The sequence below is a fragment of the Dendropsophus ebraccatus genome, chromosome 1, assembly GCF_027789765.1.
Source record: "Dendropsophus ebraccatus isolate aDenEbr1 chromosome 1, aDenEbr1.pat, whole genome shotgun sequence".
In the NCBI taxonomy this organism is placed as follows: Eukaryota; Metazoa; Chordata; class Amphibia; order Anura; family Hylidae; genus Dendropsophus; species Dendropsophus ebraccatus.
The window spans coordinates 214,581,405-214,604,382 of NC_091454.1; the positions used below are offsets into that span (position 1 = coordinate 214,581,405).

A 22,978-nucleotide genomic window follows, 5' to 3' on the forward strand; every position below is an offset into this window, starting at 1 on the left:
ATTCTCATCATCCATTCACCTGAATAGTTTTTATTTTTTATTTTTCAGCAACCAGCAAAAAAGCAGCACTATGAGGTCTCAGGTCGTCTCAATGCTTCCAAGATGTGGTGACAACATGGGCAGTCGTAGCACCACATCACTATAAAACATGAATATGACACTCTTGGCTTACTGCTAATATTTCACATTATAACCCATTGTTATTGTAGCAGGAACATTCCTGTCGTAAATGAACATCATCAGTCCGGTCACTGATAGAGCTGATGCTTATTTTGTAGCACGTCTACCTGGGAAGAATAGAGGTGGGAAGTACGTGTTAGCCTCTGCTGGTTCAGCTTCTGTCTCTGGAAACCAGGATGTAAGATCCCATATTTCTATTACAAAATGAAAGTAGTCATCTGATTGGTTATTTCTAAACTCTATGTATAATAAAGATATGGGGAGTAAACCTGATGGCTACAAAATAAGCAACATTGGATTTTGATGATATGTATTTCAGAGAGAGAGAGAGGATGTCATCAGATTCATATTCATCATTATAACACATCATTATAATACATAGAAGACCATGAGGAAACTAAGGCGGGGAGCAGAAACATAAAGGCAAAACCAGTTATCCGATCCTGGATAAATATCGGCGTTCAACCTGTATCATGCTGGATTATTATAAAAGAAGGGAATGATAATACACCATGGGAGACTTTCAAGTGGTAGCAAATTGTAAGAATGTATTTAAGCGGTTGTCATCACATTAATATCTTTTGCATTAGAAAAAGGCAACGCAGACCTCTTGCAGTGTGCATCATTCATTTGTTTTTTTTTGTTTTTTTCTAGAAAAATATAAGTAAACGTATCATCCACGATGTTGGCAAATAACTAAAGGTGACGATGGGACACGTATAGTGAATGTCCGCCTCCTAACACCGCCTTAGATCTAACATTCTGTACCTATATAAGTGTCAGACATATGGTTTTCTACCCTCAGTAATGATTAGCACAAAATGTGGGACCCAAATATAAATGGGGTTAAAGAGTGGACATTCATTTAAAACTTTTTTTAAACAATTTTTTGCAAGAGGAAATTGGTCCCATTTTGTTTTGCTATGAGGCCCTTCTACTCTATGCAGCTTCTGTTTCACATGACTACAACCCACACTGAGGCAAGAGGGCTTTGTGCTTGTACCCCCTTTTCCCCTACACATTGCTCTCCCTTGTTTGCTAATGCTGCAATACTGGTAAAAAATGAAAGAAAGCCCTCTAAGGTTTACATGGGCTCACAGTGACTGCTGCCTCAGCTATGTGCACCCTCATAGGGGAATATCAGTGGGGGACACCGTCTTTTCTGATCACACTGACCAATATTAGCTTTATACTCATCATTTTAAAATACTGTTACTTTATCAAATGAAACAGGAAATTTTACGGATATAATATAGACCATTTTCAAGCACATCCCCCCCCACCCCAATACATAATTCTCAGCTCGCCACTTGGATAGAGATTCCAGTTTTCATCTACCATCATAAATTCAATGTGTATATATATATTTATATTTAACATTTTTTTTTGCCATTTATAATATTCATGCATCCGCCACACTCCGCATCTAACATTTTTCAAACAAAGTCGGAAAAAAAGCATTTTTAAAATATTAGCAACGCAATTTTGTTTTTTGTGTTTTTTATGTCTCATTTTTGGGACTTTCAAGCAAAAAATCAGATGTTGAATCAAATGCTGCTTTTTTTGTTATTTTTTTTCCCTCCAACATTTTTGTCTTTTTTTTTTTGTTGGATTTTTTTTTTTTTTGTTAATATTCTCATTTCCGCAGGCAATATGAACAAATATGAGCTCTAAACACTCGTGTGTGTGCATCTGCGTGCTCTTTCCAAGACATAAACCAGCACACATATATATCCAATCCTCTGGATGATAAAACTCATCAATACAAATTGAGAAAAAAAATAAAATAATAACATTTTGTACATTTTCCAAAAGTTCTCTGCAGCTTTTTTTTTTTATTTAGAAATTTTTCACGCCGTTTTGCGTTTTTTTTTTTGTTTGTTTGTTTTTTTTTCTTCTTGTCTTCTGGGAAGTTTTGACCAATGGAAATGTTTCTGAAAGGTGATACCGGGATAGCTCAGAGAGCAGGGAAGGGGGATTTGGTGGTAAACTTGTTGCTTTATCCTCCTGAGTGTCGTCTACTCTCTTTGAAAATACAGATGCCCCCTTGAAATTTTTGGAACTATAAAAAAAACATGCTGCAAGGGTTGTCCTTCCTTTTACCAAAAATGTGGAAAGGAATAAAAGGAGGATTTTTCTTTTTGGTGGCAATTTTTTTTGAATGTTTAGGGCAACATATTTTCCTCCCCCTGTCTTATTCCTTTTTGCAGATGTGTCTTTGATTTCCCTGCTAGATTGAAGTTCATTTTTATTAATTTGATACATATATATAAATATAAATATGTATATATATATATTTTTTATTTTTAGCACCAGTCGTCCTCCTCACTCTCACTGTAACGTTCGTGACGAGATTTAGTGGGTCGCGGGGTCCCATGGGAGTAGCCGTTGGGCAGCCTGCGCCCATGTGGCGAGAGGGGGAGTGCTCCACCGGGGTCAGCAGTCCTGGAGGTGCGTTGGTCACAGGGGTGGGGTCCCTCATAGGAGGAATCCCGGTAAGGACCACTGTGCCTGCATCCAGCGCGAGGGGCATCAGAGCAGTGTCCCCTGGTGTGACGATGTGATCGGGGAGAATCGTTATGAGTGGCTCGTCTTTCGTTGCTGCCCGCGTGGTTGTCATTCTGAGGGTATCTTCTAGGGAGGGGTGCGGTCACTCTGCAAGGGGACAGTTGCTGCTGTTGCTGGGAGGGGCAGATGCTGGCAGGTCGGCGAACCACAGGGGAGTAGGTAATGCGTGGCCTGGGGGTTGGGGGAAGCTGGGGCAGCTGTCGCCTTCCTCTGCGGGGTGTGCTGGCCCCAGAGGTTGAGGGCACGGGGCTGCCATCCACTGAACTACTGCCCTACACAAAAATCCAAACAAAATGGGAATTCAAGAGCAAGAGAAAACACGAAAAGGAGACACACCAGGTGGGACGGATACAAGACACAAGAGGTTTGGAGAAGGCAAAAGAAGGTGATGAAAAAGAAAATAATGGAGAACCAGAAACGGTAATGGAGTTGTGATGTCAGGGGAATGAAATGAAGTGGAAACACATTGAAGGAATAGATAAGTCCAAGGAGGCACAGAGACACACGAGAGAGATGAACAGGAGAATGAACACAGAGGAAAAGGGAGGATGGAAGACAGAGGACACGTTTACCACATACGGGAGGTGAGTTAAGAAACCAGCAAGAAGAAGAGAGAATGCCCTCACATGTACACAGAAGGTGTATGACAGGGATCAGAGGGGACAGGGTAAGGGTGCCACAGCAACAAGGAAATAAAAAAAATAACAGAAAAAGTGGAAAAAAGATGGATTTTCTGTAAGTTTTTGTGCAGCAACAAGCAGATTGAGCAAAACAAGCAAGGGGTAAAGAGACAGAAGATCCAACCAAAGTGAAAGTAGGCAACTAAAAGACAGATAAAGCCCACTATTACCAGACCTTCTCCACCTTCACCACTTCTCATCGTATACCCACAACCAACTGCAGTCCCCTTTAAAATACATGAGCAGCAAGAAAAATGTGACAGTATGGGAAGCTGATACCCCAGCAAGGGGAGGAAAAGGGCAAGCAGGCAAAGAAAGGGCAACTTTGGGGGGGGGGGGGGGGGGGGGGGGGCGGGTCGTGAAAGGAGGGGGTTATAAAGGCAGAACCCCCCCCCCCCCCCCCCCCCCCCCCCCCCCCCCCCCCAGAATAAATATCACAAATGCAAGGAGTTAAGAGAGTAGGGATGGAGAGAGGATAGAGGGGATGGGTGATTTATATGAAATTTACTAACAACTAATAACTCAGTTCATTCCTTAGAGTGTCTGTCACCAATATATTCTCATAGGAAGAGAGTCCGAATACTGGAGCATTACTGACCAGTAGATTTAAGCGAACCTCCGGCACGTTCAGGTTCACCCAAACTCTCGCCATTTGGTTACTGTGGCAAAAGAAGTTGGAAGCAGCCTTAACGAGCCCTGAAACATATGAATGGCTGTATCCATGTTTTTCAGGACTCCCTAGGGCTGTATCCAACTTCTTCAGTCACCAGTAACGAAATGCTGAGAGTTTGGATTCGGACAAACCCAAATGTGCTCAAGGTTTGCTCAACTCTACTGACCAATCACATTGACCATTACACAGAAGAGGTTATAAAACAGGCCAAAGGGCTGTCAGCTACTAAGTGATGCTTCTACGGTATATTTATGATCTTCAGAAATGACAATGAACTTCTCATAGTATCAAATATGTATTATTTTATCATTATTTGCGACAAAAAATATAAAGAAAGAGTATAATGGTGACAGGTACTGTACTGTTAAATGTATAAGACAACGTAACAAATCTCAAGCTACCAGGACAGTATGTTAAGTCGTACAGTGTTCAGGAATCTCTCGTCTAAATTACAAGCTACTAATAAAGATTATAAATGTATATGTCATTGTGTGATAAGACCTGGGGATAGACCCCCCTGTACAATCAATCACTGACACGTTAAAAGTAGTTCTTCCTATTCTTTAGAAGTCAGGGTTGCAAGAATTTAGTCATGTATCCAAATGTGAAAGCCAAATGTATAGTGTGTGTGTGTTGTGCGATTAAGTATCAGAAAGCACAAATAACAGGTACATTTATATTTTATTAGTAGCTTGTTTTTCTAAATAATATCTTAACTCTTCTTGTTTCCAGAGGCTGCAATTACATGCTACTCTGCTCCCTCCTCCCTTTCCATTTTAGCGCTAACCCAGTTCCCCCCAGTTACATATCTTTGAAAGAAGAACCCACCTGTCTGTGTGGAGCGTACTCTCGACCCATGCTAGGTGAACGAGAACTTGGTCTCCCATATTCTAGACGTTCTCTATCAGATCCAGAATGGTGGTGATGGTGGTGGTGATGATGATGGTGGTGGTGGTGGTGCTTTCTGTCTCGGGTTCGTCCTCGTTCTTCTGAAGGCAGGTCGCATGACTGCGTTGTCGTGCTGAGCTCAGTCCCTAGACCTAAAGGGTAGTATCGGATTAAGAAAAATCAGGTTAGGTTTAGACAGGGTCTTTTGTTTTCTCCTTTCTCTACAATCATACACAGCCTCATTGATCTCTTTCGCGTCACATGTGTGCCTTCTTTCCTAACTACATACAGTTTGTCCCTTAACTACATACAGTCCCCCCCCTCCTCAGTGTATAATGGCACCCTGACAATATCTCAATTCTAAGAGAAGGGAGGAGGATATCTTCTAACATTTCCACTTCAAACTTTCTCTAACATTATAGACCGGTAGCTAATTTCTTTATGTGAGGTGTCTCCCCATGTTTGGCTTCCTTGGCTGGTGAAAATACCAGATAAACTAAGACTCAGAAAACTAATAAAACACAAGAGGCAACAAAAAGAGAAGAGAGCTTTACCAACCTGATTCCAAATCTACATAGCGAGTTAGTGAGCGCTCAGACACCCGATGTCCACGCTCTCTTCTACGCTGGTGTCCGTGGCGGGGGCCTTCATCAGGGGTCACACGTTCCAATGAGTATTCATTTAATCGGATGCCTTTCGACCGGGAATGACCAAGCATAGAAGTGGAGCGTTTCATCGGGCTTCCATCTGTTATAGTCTGCAAACGGGGTATAAAATAATGGTAAGCGTTTTGTCGTTCCTTACTAAAGGCTGACAGAAACATGATAAAGGTTATGGGAAAAAAAGCAATGCTTCTCATGTGTAAACTTTTACAGCTTTTAAAAATGTTGTCAGGGATTAAAAAAAGGGGTCCCTCGAGTTGTGTTTTTTTTTTTTTTTTTTATAAAAATACTCTTGCTATGGTGGTGTCTGGTATTGCAGCTCAGCTCCACAGATATACAGCCCATGCAGGAGAGCGTCGCTGTTTCTGGTAAACAAGTAGACACCTTTTTCTCACCTGGAGTGCCTCCCTAAACACTAATGCATCTCATGTACTCCATATCCATATTTATTAATTGATTTGTTTGCTTTATTGTTGTTTGTATGTTTGTTCTTATAAGTGTATTACCTGTATATAAGTGTATATCAGCGTATAGGACCACATAGCGTAATAATACCATATGGATACATAAGCATATCTGGCATATGTGACTGTACGTGGTCCACATCTCTGTGGGGGGGGGGGGGGGGGGGGAGACCAAGGAGCAAGACGGAGTGTCAAATCTCAGAAATGGTGCGGTGGGATGTGATTATAACATATTGCAATTATATAAAACTAGCTGCATACAATAAATGCAGGGTTAATGTTTTTGAGTGTAATACCCCTTTACAACATGTTCCCCTGGGGATAAAACAGCGGCTGCTGGTTTGACACGACTGTGAACTAAGGTCAAGTTCACACGCTATATTTGTTTGTTAAACAACGGCCGTTTTTCATTAACAGTACTCATGTCCAGTGCAGTGAATGGGACAACGGCCGTATGGTATATACGCTGTATCCACTATGACCATTGTTCACTGTGTCCACACAAAATAATTCACAGGTCTATTTTCTACAGCCACAGTTTGGTGAACAGCGGCCGTAGAACATAGGCTGTTCTTACAGTGTAAAGTATGGCTATACTTTACACTGTGATCAATGGTAAACTGGATTGTGGGCACACCCAAATGTGCCCGCATTCCAATTAAAATAAAATGATGTAAGACACCGCCGTGTCAAACATCGGCTGCTGTTCTTATCCTGTCTGAACATGGCCTTAAAATTGCTAGTCAGCCATACATATCCATATACATCCCCTGCAGTGTGTGCTTCAAGGAAGATTGAGGCATGCAAATGTATGGATATCCGTTTTATACAAGGATGGGCTGGGTTTTTGTCTGCAAGAAATCCTGACAGAGTATGTTCAGATGTTTTTTCTCTCCCCTTTACTCAAAAAAAAAAAAAAAAAGAAGATATATCACTTTCCAGAGAGGTTCTGCTTGAGAGCTCATGTTGAAATAAATGGAAGTTTTTTTAAAAATGCCAGAAAATCTACATGAACCAAACTAGTCACATCAAATTAAAAAAAAAAAATCTAAAAAAAACCCCCATATTAAACAATAGTATTAAACAAGCAGTATTTGCCAGTGTGAACATACCCTTAATAGCTCCTAACATAGACTCAGTGTAGCCCAGGTCTTATCTTACTGTTCTCCAATATGTAAATAGTAAAATATATAAAGATATTTAGCCACAAAAAAGTAACTGGTCCTGATGTATTAATGTGCTGTCCTATTATTACACTCCAGATCTTGAAAATACGTAATATCTGTACTTCTATTTGGAACAAAATGTACGTTTTCTTAATATATTGCACAACAATAGAAGTAAAGAAAAAATAAAAATAGGTGTTTTTACAATAGCATACATAGTTAAAGGAGGAGTCCGGCCAGACCCATTTTTTTTTAGCAAGTGCTAGGGAGGGGGAGGCTAAAAGAAAAAAAGTGCTCTTACCTCCCCTGCTCCTGCACTGGTTGTCACATCCTGCTACTCCGGTCCCTGGATACCCAGCCGCTTCCTGGTCTGAGCGAAATCCAGGTTGTGATGTGTGAGGTCCGCTCAGCCAGTCAGCGGCCATAGTGGGGTCTCGCCTTAGCCGCTGACTGGCTGAGCGGACTTCACGCTTCACAACCCGGGGACCTGAGCGGCGGTATGCAGCCACCAGTGCTGGAGCGGGGGAGGTAGGAGCATGTTATTACTTTTATTCTCCCCCTCCCCAGCGCTTGCTAAAAAAATGGGTCTGGCCGGACTTGCAAAATTTTATTATTATTATTATTATTATAATTTATAACTTTATTAAAATAAATGTATACTTTGAGTTCTTCCGCTGAGTGGCAGCAATAGGGGGCAACATGGGCCCCTTTGCTGCCAATAATGTTTGTGTCAGTAACTGGAGGGATATTGATACAGAGCAGCTCCGTCACAATAGCAGAGCACAGCAAGCCTGGAATGCTATCACTCTGCTTTACAGATATTCTAATGGATTATTCCACCCTTCTGTATAACTTGGAACCTATAAATGGGGAAGCCCTGTAGTCATTGTCGGACTGGCCCACCAGAGGACCGGAGAATCCAACGGTGGGCTCCCAGCTTTAGAACCTGCACTAACACTGACTGACATGTCATTTCTCACTGGTTCTTCATTGGTGGGCCCCAGGATCATTTCCTCTGGTGGACCCCAGATACCCCAGTCCCACACTGCCTGTAGTGAACTCTTTACCTACCCGGCATGATGTATCAATATGATGCCGGGAGTGGAAGAAGTGTTTGACTCTTCGAGCACTGTAATAAAGCAGCTGCGCGGATGTGTCATTACAGTGGCGTGAAGATTCAAACACTTTCCATGCCCACAGCATCTCATTGATACATCATGCCAGGCAGGGAAAGAGTCCACTACAGGGCTTCCCCATCTATAGGTTCCGTGTTAGGTTCCGTTGTGGTGTCCCACCACAGGTGTTTCTAGTCTTTACACCCTTTACAAAAGTCTGTACTCTAAAGTAGAAGGGGTAATGAAGTAGTACCCAAGTTTTGCCACTAGATGTCGCTGTTATGTGTATTATGTACCTAGGTATTGTACGGCTGTATGTAACTAAAGGGTTATTGTTTTAGAATCTGTGCACCATTGGGAGTTATTTCTCTTTTCCTTCTATCTCTATTCTTCTCTTTCTCTTGAGAGGAAGTGTAGCCACACCTTAGTGAGTCTTACTCTGGCTTTTGTAGAGGAGGGGCGCAAGCCAGATTGGTCCCTGTAGTAGCCAAGGAGGGCCCTGGCTCCTGCTAGGTCCCCTGTGGACAGTCTTACTCTGGTCTCTGTAATGAACGGATGCACAAGCAACACCTTAGCACTCTTTTCTTGAAAACAGCATTTCCACACACTATGCAGTTCTGAATGCACAAGGACAAGTCAGGGATCACCCCAACCCACACCGAGAACCAGTCTAAAATAGCAGGACAATTTCCAGCCTAGGAAAGGAACTGATCCAGATAGAGCAAAGTTGCTAGGAGCCTACTCTGTCTCGCATTGTGCGGGTGTAATGGGAAAATTCTGACCACTCTGCTCATCCCAGGTAACAAGGTCTGGGGCTTGTGTCACCCTCTAGGACGGGTTGACCGACACTGGTGGGCAATAGGTGGCGCAAAGACCTAAGAGTCAAAACACGGGCACAAGTATTCTCTCTATTGAAGTATTCTACTTATTCTACTTCTAAAGTTCCGGCAGAGCACACTTCTACCCTGGGTTGGGACTCTCTAGACATCCTCCTCTCTACTTTTCAGAACTTCTACAACCTCTCAGCACGCAACTCAGTCGGCACAACTGTCTCTCTCTCTCACAACTTCCCAGCGCAGTTCAAGTTACTAAAGATATTATCAAGTCAAGATCTTAATATATATCACTGTATTGAGTCTTCCTACAGTAAAGAAGAGAAGAGTTGATTTATTTTAACTGGACTCGCTTAGCACCTACACAGCCATTGCTTCCTCCTTGGGTCATCTCTCCTTTCTGTGGGTGGCGGTATCAATAGTCCGGGTGGGTCATAGCTCCACTCCGGACCACTGTGATAAGCACCCAAGGGACCCCCTCACATCCCCGCAGGTCACCAATCACAGGGGAAAGGATATAGCCAACACCTTTAAAATAAAAGCAGGTGTGCCAGCATACCTTTGTGCCCAACCGGCACTGGCGTCACAACAACCTAACATCTTGCTGAGCTATATTCCGACCAACCACCACAGAAGTGGCATCACACGTTAACACCTAGCAAGTGACCGGTCGAGCGTACACCACAGAATTGGCGTCACGAACAGGATTCAAACCTCGTTGTTGCCTATATATTTCATCCTAAAGAACTGTGTACGTGGTGTGTTATACTATGTAAAGATCATCAGGAACCATGTACTTTCAGCCGACAAGGCGAATTACAAACTGCTAACCACCAAAACCACCATTGCCCAGAAGATAAGTGCCCCGAAGATAACTGTCCCAGCTATGAAAAAGTGGGGGAGCCATCTTTATTGTTTCAGGACTGTATCCTGCAATTTCTATCTACGCCACAACGTTTGAAAAGCCCGCCAACACAACCACGGGAAAACTGCACCAAAGCGCGGGAAGACTTCAGCAGAAGCGCACCAAAGTCTTAGCACCGCCCCCTAGCAGAACGTCAGAGTACAGTTGTGTTTCCAGGAGGACCCCTGATGGTGAGACACACTCCCGCCAGTACTTCCAGCGAGGCCATGTTTGAGAAGGCCAATGCCCATGGACGTCCCCTGCGTTTCACCGGAAGTGATAACTCCATCCACAGTTGTGACAAGATGGCGAGCGGAGAACAACGAGTAATGGATGCTGCGTCCAATGCGATCACAGAGATAATGGGAGCCCTGGCCTGCTGGTCAACGGTGGCTGCAAGCAAGTCAGCGATGACCACAGCTCCTGTCTCTGCTTCTTCTGGTCCGGCACTGCTGCTGAGACCTCTGGTGACACAGCCGACTTCCTGGGTGGAGCCCCAAGGTGGAGAATCCAACTTCTTCTTCGGGATCCCGGACCACGATCAAAACAGTGATGTATTCTCTGACTTTTCCGTCATCGAGGAGGAAGAATACGCGGCGGACGCCGCCTTTGATGATGACGACTGCGTGGCTATCCCGGTGCCACCAACTAGGCCTTAGACTCCGGCCCCAGCAGAGACGGTAGGCCGCAACCCTTCCGAGGCGGGACCGCCTCCACGACCTTTACTGCCGCAGCGTACGCCCAGAGACAAGGCGTTAAGGATCTTAGACATCCTCAAGGACATTCCTCTGGCTACGCAGCCGCCCTTCTGTCGTCTGGCGACAGAAAGGGATGACACACGACATGAGACAACCCTGGCGGAGACAGCTCTGACACAACCAAGTGATCCGGTTACCCGGCAGGTATCCGCAGCTGAACTGGAGTGTGAGTTCATCAGACATCTAGACCAGCCACGTCCAGGTGAGCAACTCTGAGAGAGTTGAGAGCCACAGTCATATCCTTTGACAAGGAGAGAGGATTTGGGAGTATTCAGGATTCCTATTAGCCGCAGAGCAGTATAAAGAGCCTATTTACCTGCGACTAAATATACTCTGAAGAAGGGAGTGATCATTGAGTACACTCCTTACACCTTTGAGCGTGAAAGATGGGCAGCAGCTGTTACCAGACCACAACATTATATACAGGAGCCGTTTAAGCCCACTGCATCACAGGACTGGACAGAAACTTGGGAAGAGTATCACCGGTGGAAAGCCATTGAGGAGAAAATTGTTGTGGCCGTGGATAGCTTTATCAAAGTGGGAGAGTATGTGGTATCCCACCACGGGTGTTTCTAGTCTTTACACTCTTCGCAAAAGTCTGTACTCTAAAGTAGAAGTGGCGGTACCAATAGTCCGGGGGGGGGGGGGAGGGGTCATAGCTCCACTCCGGACCACTGTGATAAGCACCCAAGGGACCTCCTCACATCCCGGCAGGTCACCGACCACAGGTCAAGGATATAGCCAGACCCTTAAAAATAAAAGCAGGTGTGCCAGCATACCTGTGTGCCCAAATGGCACTGGCGTCACAACAAAATAACATCTGGCTGAGCTATATTCCGACCAACCACCACAGAAGTGGCATCACACGTTACCACCTAGCAAGTGACCGGTTGAGCGTACACCACACCGTATGATATGGAATGTGGGAATAAGCCCTAAATGCACATTATTACACACAAAACAATGTTATGAAAACAGATAAAGCTGTGCAAAGTTTCCAAAAACATGGAACCACAGGCTATATCGTATTTAGCCACCAGCCATAAATGTGATAAACATATATAGACATCAAATATATATAAAGAGTGCACAGCATATGGCTTAGTTATCAATGCACACAATTCATGAGTGAAATTATAGGTAAGAATTACACAAAAATCTAAATTGGTGCCAAATGAACACTCAGGTAAACACTTTACACAAACAAAAATGTATATATAGGTATATCATTTTCCATCTCTCTATACATACTGTAATTCTAATCAATAATTGTAAATCTCTAAACTTAATATAATGCATTAGCTTACACTGATGTAATACGGGTAAGGCAGTTGTTGCAGTACAGTACCAAGAAGATATAAACTGTTTTTGAGCTCCCGGCATCATAATTATACATTGTACCGGGAGTTTTGATAATCTGTTCCATTGCACACTGTCCATATATATATATACAGACTGTGCACAGGACATGGGAATAAGGCCTAATTATGCAGAGATAGGAGGACTATAGACTACACTTCCTCCTCTTGTGTCTGCAGCCTCACAGCAAGTCTGCCGATGACCTCCTCCTCCACAGGGTCTCTTACTAAAATCCACTGTATCTCAGGCTGGGTTGCAGGTGGGGCTTAGATGATTATTATTATTTTTGTTTGTTGTTTAAAGCCAAGATTTTGGGGTTTAAAACAAGACTAATATTACAGCTCAGCCTGAGATAGCACCTTTAGTGACAAGTACAGAAAAGGAGAGCTCTATGTATATGTGGCTGTCACTTCTAGCTGCTTTTTCTCGGGGTGGATAAAGGCTCTAGTTGACACACGTTCCGTAAAGTTGTCTGTAAACATGGATCCATGCACACGGACGAATTTATAGCCCATTGCTTTGTACTGGGCTATTTACATGTTTAGTGTTTTCAAGGATCTCCAATTTGTTCTGTTTAAAAATAGGACATGTCATAACTCAGAACGGAAGCACAGCAATGATTCCCCATAGAAATGAATGAGATACATGCTTTTCACAGATGTGACATCCGTGTTCTTCAGTGGAAAACACGGTTGTGATGTAATCAATGTAATTAAACCCTCTTTAAACAGATCGATCATGGACATGGATGCAAAACACGTGTAAACACGGACGATTTTACTCGGATCACAGAGGTAGCTAGTGGACTACATTCACGGACCAAGGAAAACACTGAACATGTGAATGCAACCTTAAAGGGGTCATTCAGCGCTACAAAAACATGGCCACTTTTGCGCCACTCTTGTCTCTAGATTGGGTGGGGTTTGAAACTCAGTTCCATTGAAGTAAATGGAGCTTAATTGCAAACCAAAAGGAGACAAACGTGGGGCAAAAGTGGCCATGTTTTTGTAGCGCTGGATAACCCCTTTAAGCTGGCCATATACCTTCAATAACTGAAGGCTGAACGATCATTATATTTACCGCCCACCCTCGCCATACACAGAACATGTTGGTGCTATATAAATAAAGACATTTTTAGGTTTCACTCAATGTAGCTGTATTAGGACTTGTTTTTTTAAGGATATTTTGTATTTATTTCTTTTGTAGCTATTTATAATTTATTTAGTATTACTTTATTTGGCTACATCCATGTTTTTATTTATGCATGTAAATACTGTTTTCTGTCCGCACTAGATTTTCTAAAATATTTTTTGAATAGATGAATATTTGATTATTAAGTTTGTGAAGTTTAGTAAGCATGCATATGTTCTTTATATATGAAAGGGAGACTGAATGATTTATGTAATTTTTTATACCTCCTATGGGCAGGTTCTCATAGTGGATTCTCACATACATGCCTGTAAACAATGTCCCATTATTTTCATTGGGAACCAAAACTATATTTCGGATAAGCCCCATTAGGGTGCCTTCACACGTACCGTATCGCTGCGTTTTTAACGCTGCGTTTTTGCTGCGTTTTTTACATGCGCGTTTTGATTTTCACATGATGACCTCCTCCTCTCTCTCAGAAAAACGAGTATCGACCCTGGTGGCCAGTAGGATGAGTTCGTTCAGGGAGGTAGGTAGGTCTCGGGCGGAAAGCACGTCTCTCACCCGACTGGACAGGCCCTTCTTGAAGGTGGCTATAAGAGCGGCCTCATTCCAGTCTAATTCTGCCGCCAGAGTGCGGAACTGGATGGCGTAGTCACCAACAGAGGAGCTCCCTTGAGAGAGGTTGAGGAGAGCAGTTTCAGCTGAAGAGGCACGGGCAGGTTCCTCAAAGAAGGAGCGAAACTCGACTAGGAAGGTTCGGAGATTGGCAGCAACAGGATCATCTCGGTCCCACAGCGGCGTGGCCCAGGCCAGAGCTCTACCCTCCAATAGGCTGATGATGAAAGCCACTTTAGAGCGCTCGGTGGGAAACTGACTACTTAAAAGTTCAATATGCATGGTGCACTGAGTCAGGAATCCTCTGCACAACTTGGAGTCACCAGAGTATTTGCTTGGGAGAGCCAGTCGAAGTGTAGAAAAAGCAGCAGGAGGTGGTGTGCGCTGGGCTGTAGTATGCTGCTGTAAGGCGGCAGTGAGTTGCTGGATCTGCTGCGCCTGTAGGGCGACCACTCGGGCTACGTCACGGATATCAGGCACCTCGCCGGGATCCATGGTTGGAGCCTACTGTAACGCCTGGAGTAGTGGATCCACTGGACCGTCACTAGCAATAGCACTAACCTCACCAGGGAGCGGAGTCTAAGGGGCCGCTGGTTTTCACCAGAGCCCGCCGCAAGGCAGGATGGACTTGCTGCGGCAGGCGACCCCCAGGTCGCTACCCCTGGCTTGGTTGCTAGTGACGGCAGGCGAGGCGTGGCAGGAGCAGTAGGCAGGAGAGTAGTGCAGGCAGAGGACTGTAGACGTGCTCGCAGGTGGCGGACAGGACTCAGGAACAATGGGAAGGCAGCGGGCAAGGACTAGGGACAAGGACTGAAGACAGGAACAAGGGACAAGGACTAAGGTCAGGAACAACAGGGAGCTGGGCCAAACGCTATGGGAAGCATATAGAGGCTCCAACACCTGTAGTGGGGCAGGGCTGGAATTTATAGGGAGTGATGTGTGCATACACCAATTAGGGGCGGACTGGCCCTTTAAATCTGAGACAGCCAGCGCGCGCGCGCGCGCCCTAGGAGGCGGGGACGCGTGCGCCGGCCGGCACAGTGAGAGACAGGAGCGGAGGAGAGGTGAGGCGCCCCCAGGGGCCGAAATAGCATCAGCGCCGGGTCCCTGCACAAGGAGCCCGGCCGCTGCATGGGGCAGGAGGAGGTTGCGGCGGCGGCCCAGAACATGGGCCGCCGCCGCGGCCGTGACAACTATATTGTGTAGGGAGTGGTTCTGACAGTGATTATTCTGTGGAGAGGAAGCGGCTCTATATGTGATTATACTGTGGGGGGGGGGAGCAACTGTACATGTGATTATACTGTGGGGGGATGTTGCTGTACATGTGATTATACTGTGGGGGGATGTTGCTGTACATGTGATTATACTGTGGGGGGGAGCAACTGTACATGTGATTATACTGTGGGGGCAGCTGTACATGTGATTATACTGTGGAGGGGGGAGGCAGCTGTACATGTGATTATACTGTGGGGGAGCATCTGTACATGTGATTATACTGTGGGGGAGCATCTGTACATGTGATTATACTGTGGAGGGGGGAAGCAGCTGTACATGTGATTATACTGTGGGGGCAGCTGTACATGTGATTATACTGTGGAGGGGGGAGGCAGCTGTACATGTGATTATACTGTGGGGGCAGCTGTACATGTGATTATACTGTGGAGGGGGGAGGCAGCTGTACATGTGATTATACTGTGGGGGAGCATCTGTACATGTGATTATACTGTGGAGGGGGGAGGCAGCTGTACATGTGATTATACTGTGGGGGAGCATCTGTACATATGATTATACTGTGGGGGAGCATCTGTACATGTGATTATACTGTGGAGGGGGGAAGCAGCTGTACATGTGATTATACTGTGGAGGGGGGAGGCAGCTGTACATGTGATTATACTGTGGGGGCAGCTGTACATGTGATTATACTGTGGAGGGGGAGGCAGCTGTACATGTGATTATACTGTGGGGGCAGCTGTACATGTGATTATACTGTGGAGGGGGAGGCAGCTGTACATGTGATTATACTGTGGGGGCAGCTGTACATGTGATTATACTGTGGAGGGGGAGGCAGCTGTACATGTGATTATACTGTGGGGGCAGCTGAACATGAGATTATACTGTGCAGGGTGGAGGAAGCTGTACATGTGATTGTACTGTGGGGGAAGCAGCTGTAAATGTGATTATACTGTGGAGAGGAAGAGGCTGTACATGTGATTATAATGTGGGGGAGCAGCTGTACATGTGATTATACTGTGCAGGGGGAGGCAGCTGTACATGTGATTATACTGTGGGGGGAGCAGCTGTACATGTGATTATACTGTGGGGGGAGCAGCTGTACATGTGATTATACTGTGGAGGGGGAAAGCAGCTGTACATGTGATTATACTGTGGGAGAAGCAGCTGTAAATGTGATTATACTGTGGGGGGAGCAGCTGTACATGTGATTATACTGTGGGGGGGGAGCAGCTGTACATGTGATTATACTGTGGGGGGAAGGCAGCTGTACATATCATTACACTGTGGGGGAGCAGCTGTAGATGTGATTATACTGCGGGAGAAGCAGCTGTACATGTGATTATACTGTGGGGGGAACAGCTGTACATGTGATTATACTGTGGGGGGAGCAGCTGTACATGTGATTATACTGCGGGGGGAGCAGCTGTACATGTGATTATACTGTGGGGGGAACAGCTGTACATGTGATTATACTGTGGGGGAAGCAGCTGTACATGTGATTATACTGTGGGGGGAGCAGCTGTACATGTGATTATACTGTGGAGAGGAAGAGGCTGTACATGTGATTTTACTGCGGGGGAAGCAGCTGTACATGTGATTATACTGTGGGGGAGCAGCTGTACATGTGATTATACTGTGGGGGAGCAGCTGTACATGTGATTATACTGTGGGGGGAGCAGCTGTACATGTGATTATACTGTGGGGGGAGCAGCTGTACATGTGATTATACTGTGGAGAGGAAGAGGCTGTACATGTGATTATACTGTGGGAGAAGCAGCTGTACACGTGATTATACTGCGGGGGAAGCAGCTGTACATGTGATTATACTGCGGGGGAAGCAGCTGTACACGTGATTATACTGCGGGGGAAGCAGCTGTACATGTGATTATACTGTGGGGGCAGCTGTACATGTGATTATACTGTGGGGGAAGCAGCTGTACATGTGATTATACTGTGGGGGAGCAGCTGTACATGTGATTATACTGTGGGGGGAGCAGCTGTACATGTGATTATACTGTGGGGGGAGCAGCTGTACATGTGATTATACTGTGGAGAGGAAGAGGCTGTACATGTGATTATACTGCGGGGGAAGCAGCTGTACACGTGATTATACTGCGGGGGAAGCAGCTGTACATGTGATTATACTGCGGGGGAAGCAGCTGTACATGTGATTATACTGTGGGGGGAACAGTTGTACATGTGATTATACTGTGGGGGAGCAGCTGTACATGTGATTATACTGTGGGGGGGACAGCTGTACATGTGATTATACTGTGGGGGGAACAGCTGTACATGTGATTATACTGTGGGGGAGCAGCTGTACATGTGATTATACTGTGGGGGGGACAGCTGTACATGTGATTATACTGTGGGGGAAGCAGCTGTACATCTGATTATACTGTGGGGGAAGCAGCTGTATATCTGATTATACTGTGGGGGGGAGTAGCTGTACATCTGAATATACTGTGGGGGGAACAGCTGTACATGTGATTATACTGTGGGGACAGCTGTACATGTGATTATACTGTGTGGTGGGGACAGCTGTACATGTGATTATACTGTGGGGGGAACAGCTGTACATGTGATTATACTGTGGGGGCAGCTGTACATGTGATTATACTGTGGGGAAAGCAGCTGTACATGTGATTATACTGTGGGGGGGACAGCTGTACATGTGATTATACTGTGGGGGAGCAGCTGTACATGTGATTATACTGTGGGGGGGACAGCTGTACATGTGATTATACTGCGGGGGAAGCAGCTGTACATGTGATTATACTGCGGGGGAAGCAGCTGTATATCTGATTATACTGTGGGGGGGAGTAGCTGTACATCTGAATATACTGTGGGGGGGAGTAGCTGTACATGTGATTATACTGTGGGGAAAGCAGCTGTACATGTGATTATACTGTGGAGGGGGGAGGCAGCTGTACATGTGATTATACTGTGGGGGCAGCTGTACATGTGATTATACTGTGTGTGGGGGGAAGAAGCTGTACATGTGATTATACTGTGGGGGGGAACAACTGTACATGTGATTATACTGTGGGGGGGAGCAACTGTACATGTGATTATACTGTGGAGGGGGGAGACTGCTGTACATATGATTATACTGTGTGTGGGGGAGGGACAGCTGTACATGTGATTATACTGTAGGGGGAGCATCTGTACATAAGATTATACTGTGGAGGGGGGAGACAGCTGTAGATGTCATTTTGCTGTGGGGGGAGAGGCCTGTATTACACCAGTTTCCAGTTTCCTTATTAGGGTACAAACACACACACCGTAATCTGCTGCGTATCTGCTGCGTATTTGCTGCGTATCGCAGCAGTAAATACACTGTGTATACGGTGTGTGTGTTTATACCCTAAGGGTATAAACCCACACACCGTATACACAGCGTATTTACTGCTGCAATACGCAGCAAAAACGCAACAAATACGCAACAAAAACGCAGCAGATTAGATCTAAATAACTGAACTCAGCATTAAATCTTCACCATCAAACTGCTGCGTATTTGCTGCGTATTTGTTGCGTATTTGTTGCGTATTTGCTGCGTATACGGTGTGTGGGTTTGTACCCTAAGGGTATAAACACACACACCGTATACACAGCGTATTTACTGCTACGATACGCAGCAAATACACAACAAATACGCAGCAGATTAGATCTAAATAACTGAACACAGCATCAAATCTGCACCATGAAATCTGCTGCAGATCTGCTGCGTATACGGTGTGTGTGTTTGTACCCTTAGTGTATAAACCCACACACCGTATAAGCAGCGTATTTACTGCTGCGATACGCAGCAAATACGCAGCAAACACGCAGCAAAAACGCATCAAAAACGCAGCAGATTATATCTAAATAACTGAACACAGCATCAAATCTGTACCAACAAATCTGCTGCGTATTTGCTGCGTTTTTGTTGCGTATCTGCTGTGTATACGGTGTGTGGGTTTGTACCCTTAGGGTATAAACCCACACACCGTATACGCAGCAGATACGCAACAAATATGCGGCAGATTTGTTGGTACAGATTTGATGCTGTGTTCTGTTATTTAGATCTAATCTGCTGCGAGTTTGCTGCGAGTTTGCTGCGTATCGCAGCAGTAAAAATGCTGCATATACGGTGTGTGGGTTTATACCCTTAGGCTACGTTGCCATAATGTAAAAATAAGAGCAAATAACATCTGTTGTTACAAAATAGTAGCCAGTATTATCATGATTGTTGTTTTGCAACAATGGTCGTTATATGCCCATTATTGTGGGAACATGATACTGTTGTAAATGCAGCCCTAGACTTTTTCATCTTCTTTGACTGTGACATTCTCAAAGTATTCCCGGGAAAGGAACAGCTAAGTCTCACATTATACATTGGTAATATTGCACTGTATCTCGCTATGTAGGCATACCACGGGAGATGTTGCCCTCTCCCAGAGGGGAAGTCCTGGCATAGAGATGAGCGGATTTCCCAAAGATCGGGTTCGTATGAACCTGAACTATCAGCATCTGACACCCGCTGTCTGCAGCCTCCATGCAGCAGGTGGATACAGCCTAAGGAACGCCTAGAAAACTGGGATACAGCCTATGCCAATGGCTGCATCCCAGTTTTCTAGGCGTTTCTTAGGCTGTATCCAGCCGCTGCACGGAGACGGCAGACGGCGGGAGTCAGATGCCGATAGTTCAGGTTCATACGAACCCGATCTTCGGGAAATCCGCTCATCTCTAGCCCTGGGGCAGTTCTATTAATGGAGCTTTTGGGCAGCCAGGTATGTTCCCCAAGGTCCTCACAGAGCAGTGCTGCTAACAAAATGTGTTTTCAGGTTTCTATCTTACAGCATCGCCCTGATGTGGGGAGATCAGCAGAGATTCTGTTAAAAAAAAATAAACTGTGAGACTAGAAGACCATCCTTTCATTTTTGTAGTGTAGTGACACAGACCAGCCATATAATGGCCAAAAGGACACGCTAAACATCTCAAACATCTGGCACAATCAAAGTGTGAGGCCAGCCTTACTTGTGCAGGCAATATTTCAGCGACTTTTTTTAACATCCAGTTATTCTTCAGAGTAAGGCCCCATGTACACCTGTATGTGTTACGGGTCTGTGTTGGGGCCTGGTTCTGTGCTGCAAAAAAGGCCCAAGCCAATATAGTTTCCCTACTCTGAATGAAGTCAGTGATAATGCGGGCAACTATGGGTGCTGTGGGCAGCATTACAGAGGTGTGAATCCGGGCCTAATACAACCTTTTTGGTACACCATTAAAGTTGCAGATGTGATTTGACACTAGCAGCTTGTGGTTCAGATACCTTTCATGCTTGTGTTCCCATGACCCGATGCAACATAATTTTTTTTCCTTGTTGAGTTAAAATGCTGTTATGGTCAACAGATTTACCTATCCTGGTATAAGGCAATGGTCGGGGCACCCAAACCAGCAAGTTTGTACCTGGTCTAAATGGCCTCAATGAACCACACACATTAGGTATTACTTTCCTATGGTCAGTATTTACATCAAACATTTCAAATGTCCACATCTTGCCTCAGCAATAAAACAGTATGCAGTTGGCTCTCAGTAGGGCCGGCTTAGAGGCTATGGCAACCTTTTTAATGCATTTTGTTTTATTTTTGCTTTGTACTTTATGTATAATTGGAGTAAAGTTAACCTTTGATCTGGTTATTTATCAGTTTATGGCTATGGTCACACGGCCGTTGTTGCCGATTTGCAACACGGCCCCGTGATTAATACTTAACCTAGATTGTGCTGCAGCTAGAGGGAATCCCGGCCGAACCGTATACATATAGTATACAATCCGTCCAAGATTGTTAGCGGCCCTGCAAAAAACTGACATGTCTGACTGACTATTCATTGAATAGCGGCCGCAGAGAACCTCTCAGTTCACACAATGTAGCGTGTGGCCAGGGCTGTCCATTGTGTGCGATGGGGAATTGGGATGTGGGCGCACACGGGTGCGCCTGCATCCGAATTCAGCAGAAGTTAAGATCATCTGGCCAGTACTGCACAGGCCGGGTCACAGAACATGTGAACATGGCCTAAGGGTGCGGTCACATGTACAGGATCCGCAGAAGATTTGATGGCGCAGATCCGCAGCAGATTTAATGCTGTGTTCAGTTATGTAGTTACATTGATATCCACACCATCAAATCTGCTGCGGATCTGCTGCTGATCTTCGCCATCAAATCTGCTGCGGATCCTGTACGTGTGAACGCACCCTATTAAAAGATTGTTCTAGAGAGAAGAGGTAAGGGCTGGAGACAGACCATTGCTTTGAATGGGACAGGAATTACAAAGCAAGAACTGAAATGCATTCAAAAGTGTCCATAGCCTTTAAGGATCTAAATAACCTAGCGTTGTCAGGTGGCCTGTCATGGACCCCATCCAGTATCAGAATGAGCTCTGTAGGATTTACCCAGAACTAATTTACCTGTTACACGGGATGATTATTGGCCAAAGAGACTTACATCCCCCTGTGTAATAGGATCAGTGATCAGCTGTCGAATAAGTAAATGCTTGTTCATCTGCTGATCGTATTGTTTTAACCTTTCGAAAAAAATCATTGTCTGTTGGCAGCAAATGTCCCCATGTAATAGGGGATGTGCGGCCAATGACCAATGCCTGCAAAGGACCACATGACCAATTCAGCCCTCCCTGCCTAATGTTATGTAAAGACTCTGTAATGAAGTGTCCATCTACAAGGCTGACACTAGTTTTCAGTGCAGGGTCCTGCTGTCTGACAGGGCCTTAAGACTTTGCTTCCAAGTAATGATATAAAGACGTGTCCTCAAGGCCTTAATGATACAGTATTATTATATAAATATTCCAATTTCTGTTAGATGACTTGAAGACCTTGTTTGTATCTTCCCAATGAATTCCTACAACATGATACTACAGGATAAACAATACAGACACATAAAGATCCATACTGACAGTGGGTTAAAAAGACAGAGGAATGTGAGCCGTAAAGTGCAGCAATACATGGAGAATTATAAGAGTGTGAGAGCATGTTATAGAGGTGTTACATACACTGAGGTTACTCCCTCGGGTTCGGGTTTTCCTTCGCTGCTACAGCAAGACGAGACAGAGAGGAGAGACAAGAAGAAGGAAGAGACCACAGAAGTGCAGGATGGACAGAGAGACAGAAGGACAGACAGCAGGGGGAACAGAGAGAAAGAGAACACAGGTTAACAGCAGTTAGACCGAAACAGTTTCAATACACAGTGTCCACATAAATGGCCAAATGACTGTAAAGAGATGATGTTCACACAACACAAGAGCCACAAGAAGAGGACATGAGTGTCACTGAGATAGCAGGAGACATCTTCCTTCCAGCAATTCCCAACAAAACCCATTTTAGGGTGAATTGCCACCTTAACCCCCATTTGTTATCCATAATACTTTGACTATAGTTTCTTAATATTTATACTTTCTTTATAGATATTGGAGCTCTGGTTTTATATAGAAGAGTTTCATATTCCCTGGACAGACATAGTTACATGATGAACGTCTGCCAGCTTACAGCCACCACTAGAGGGAGCTTCTCACTAAAAACTGCAGTGTGCATAAAAGGGGCTAACTAAAGATTAAGACATATGAACTATTCACAGGATAAGTGACAAGTATCTGATCAGCAGGGTTCTGACCGGTGATGTCAGGTGATACATTTTAACCTTGTGATAACCCCCTTTACCGGGTTGTCCAAGTAGAATT

At 44.9% G+C, this 22,978-nt stretch overlaps 1 protein-coding gene and 1 long non-coding RNA gene across 5 annotated transcripts in view; one reads left to right on the forward strand and one right to left on the reverse strand.

Moving 5' to 3' along the window:
• The window catches only part of LOC138769421 (uncharacterized), a 145,805-nt gene that overhangs the window by 63,625 nt on the left and 59,202 nt on the right, over window positions 1–22,978 (forward strand). The window lies entirely within an intron of this gene.
• CACNA1A (calcium voltage-gated channel subunit alpha1 A) overlaps window positions 2,091–22,978 on the reverse strand; it is a 178,070-nt gene continuing 157,182 nt past the window's right edge. For all 3 annotated transcript variants that reach the window (XM_069947847.1, XM_069947839.1, XM_069947855.1), the window contains 4 exons: window positions 22,295–22,330; window positions 5,548–5,746; window positions 4,930–5,141; window positions 2,091–3,020 (listed from right to left, as the gene is read on the reverse strand). In XM_069947847.1, coding sequence (XP_069803948.1) covers window positions 2,487–3,020; window positions 4,930–5,141; window positions 5,548–5,746; window positions 22,295–22,330 — 981 coding nt within the window. In that variant the 3' untranslated portion in view covers window positions 2,091–2,486. The remainder of the gene's footprint in view (window positions 3,021–4,929; window positions 5,142–5,547; window positions 5,747–22,294; window positions 22,331–22,978) is intronic.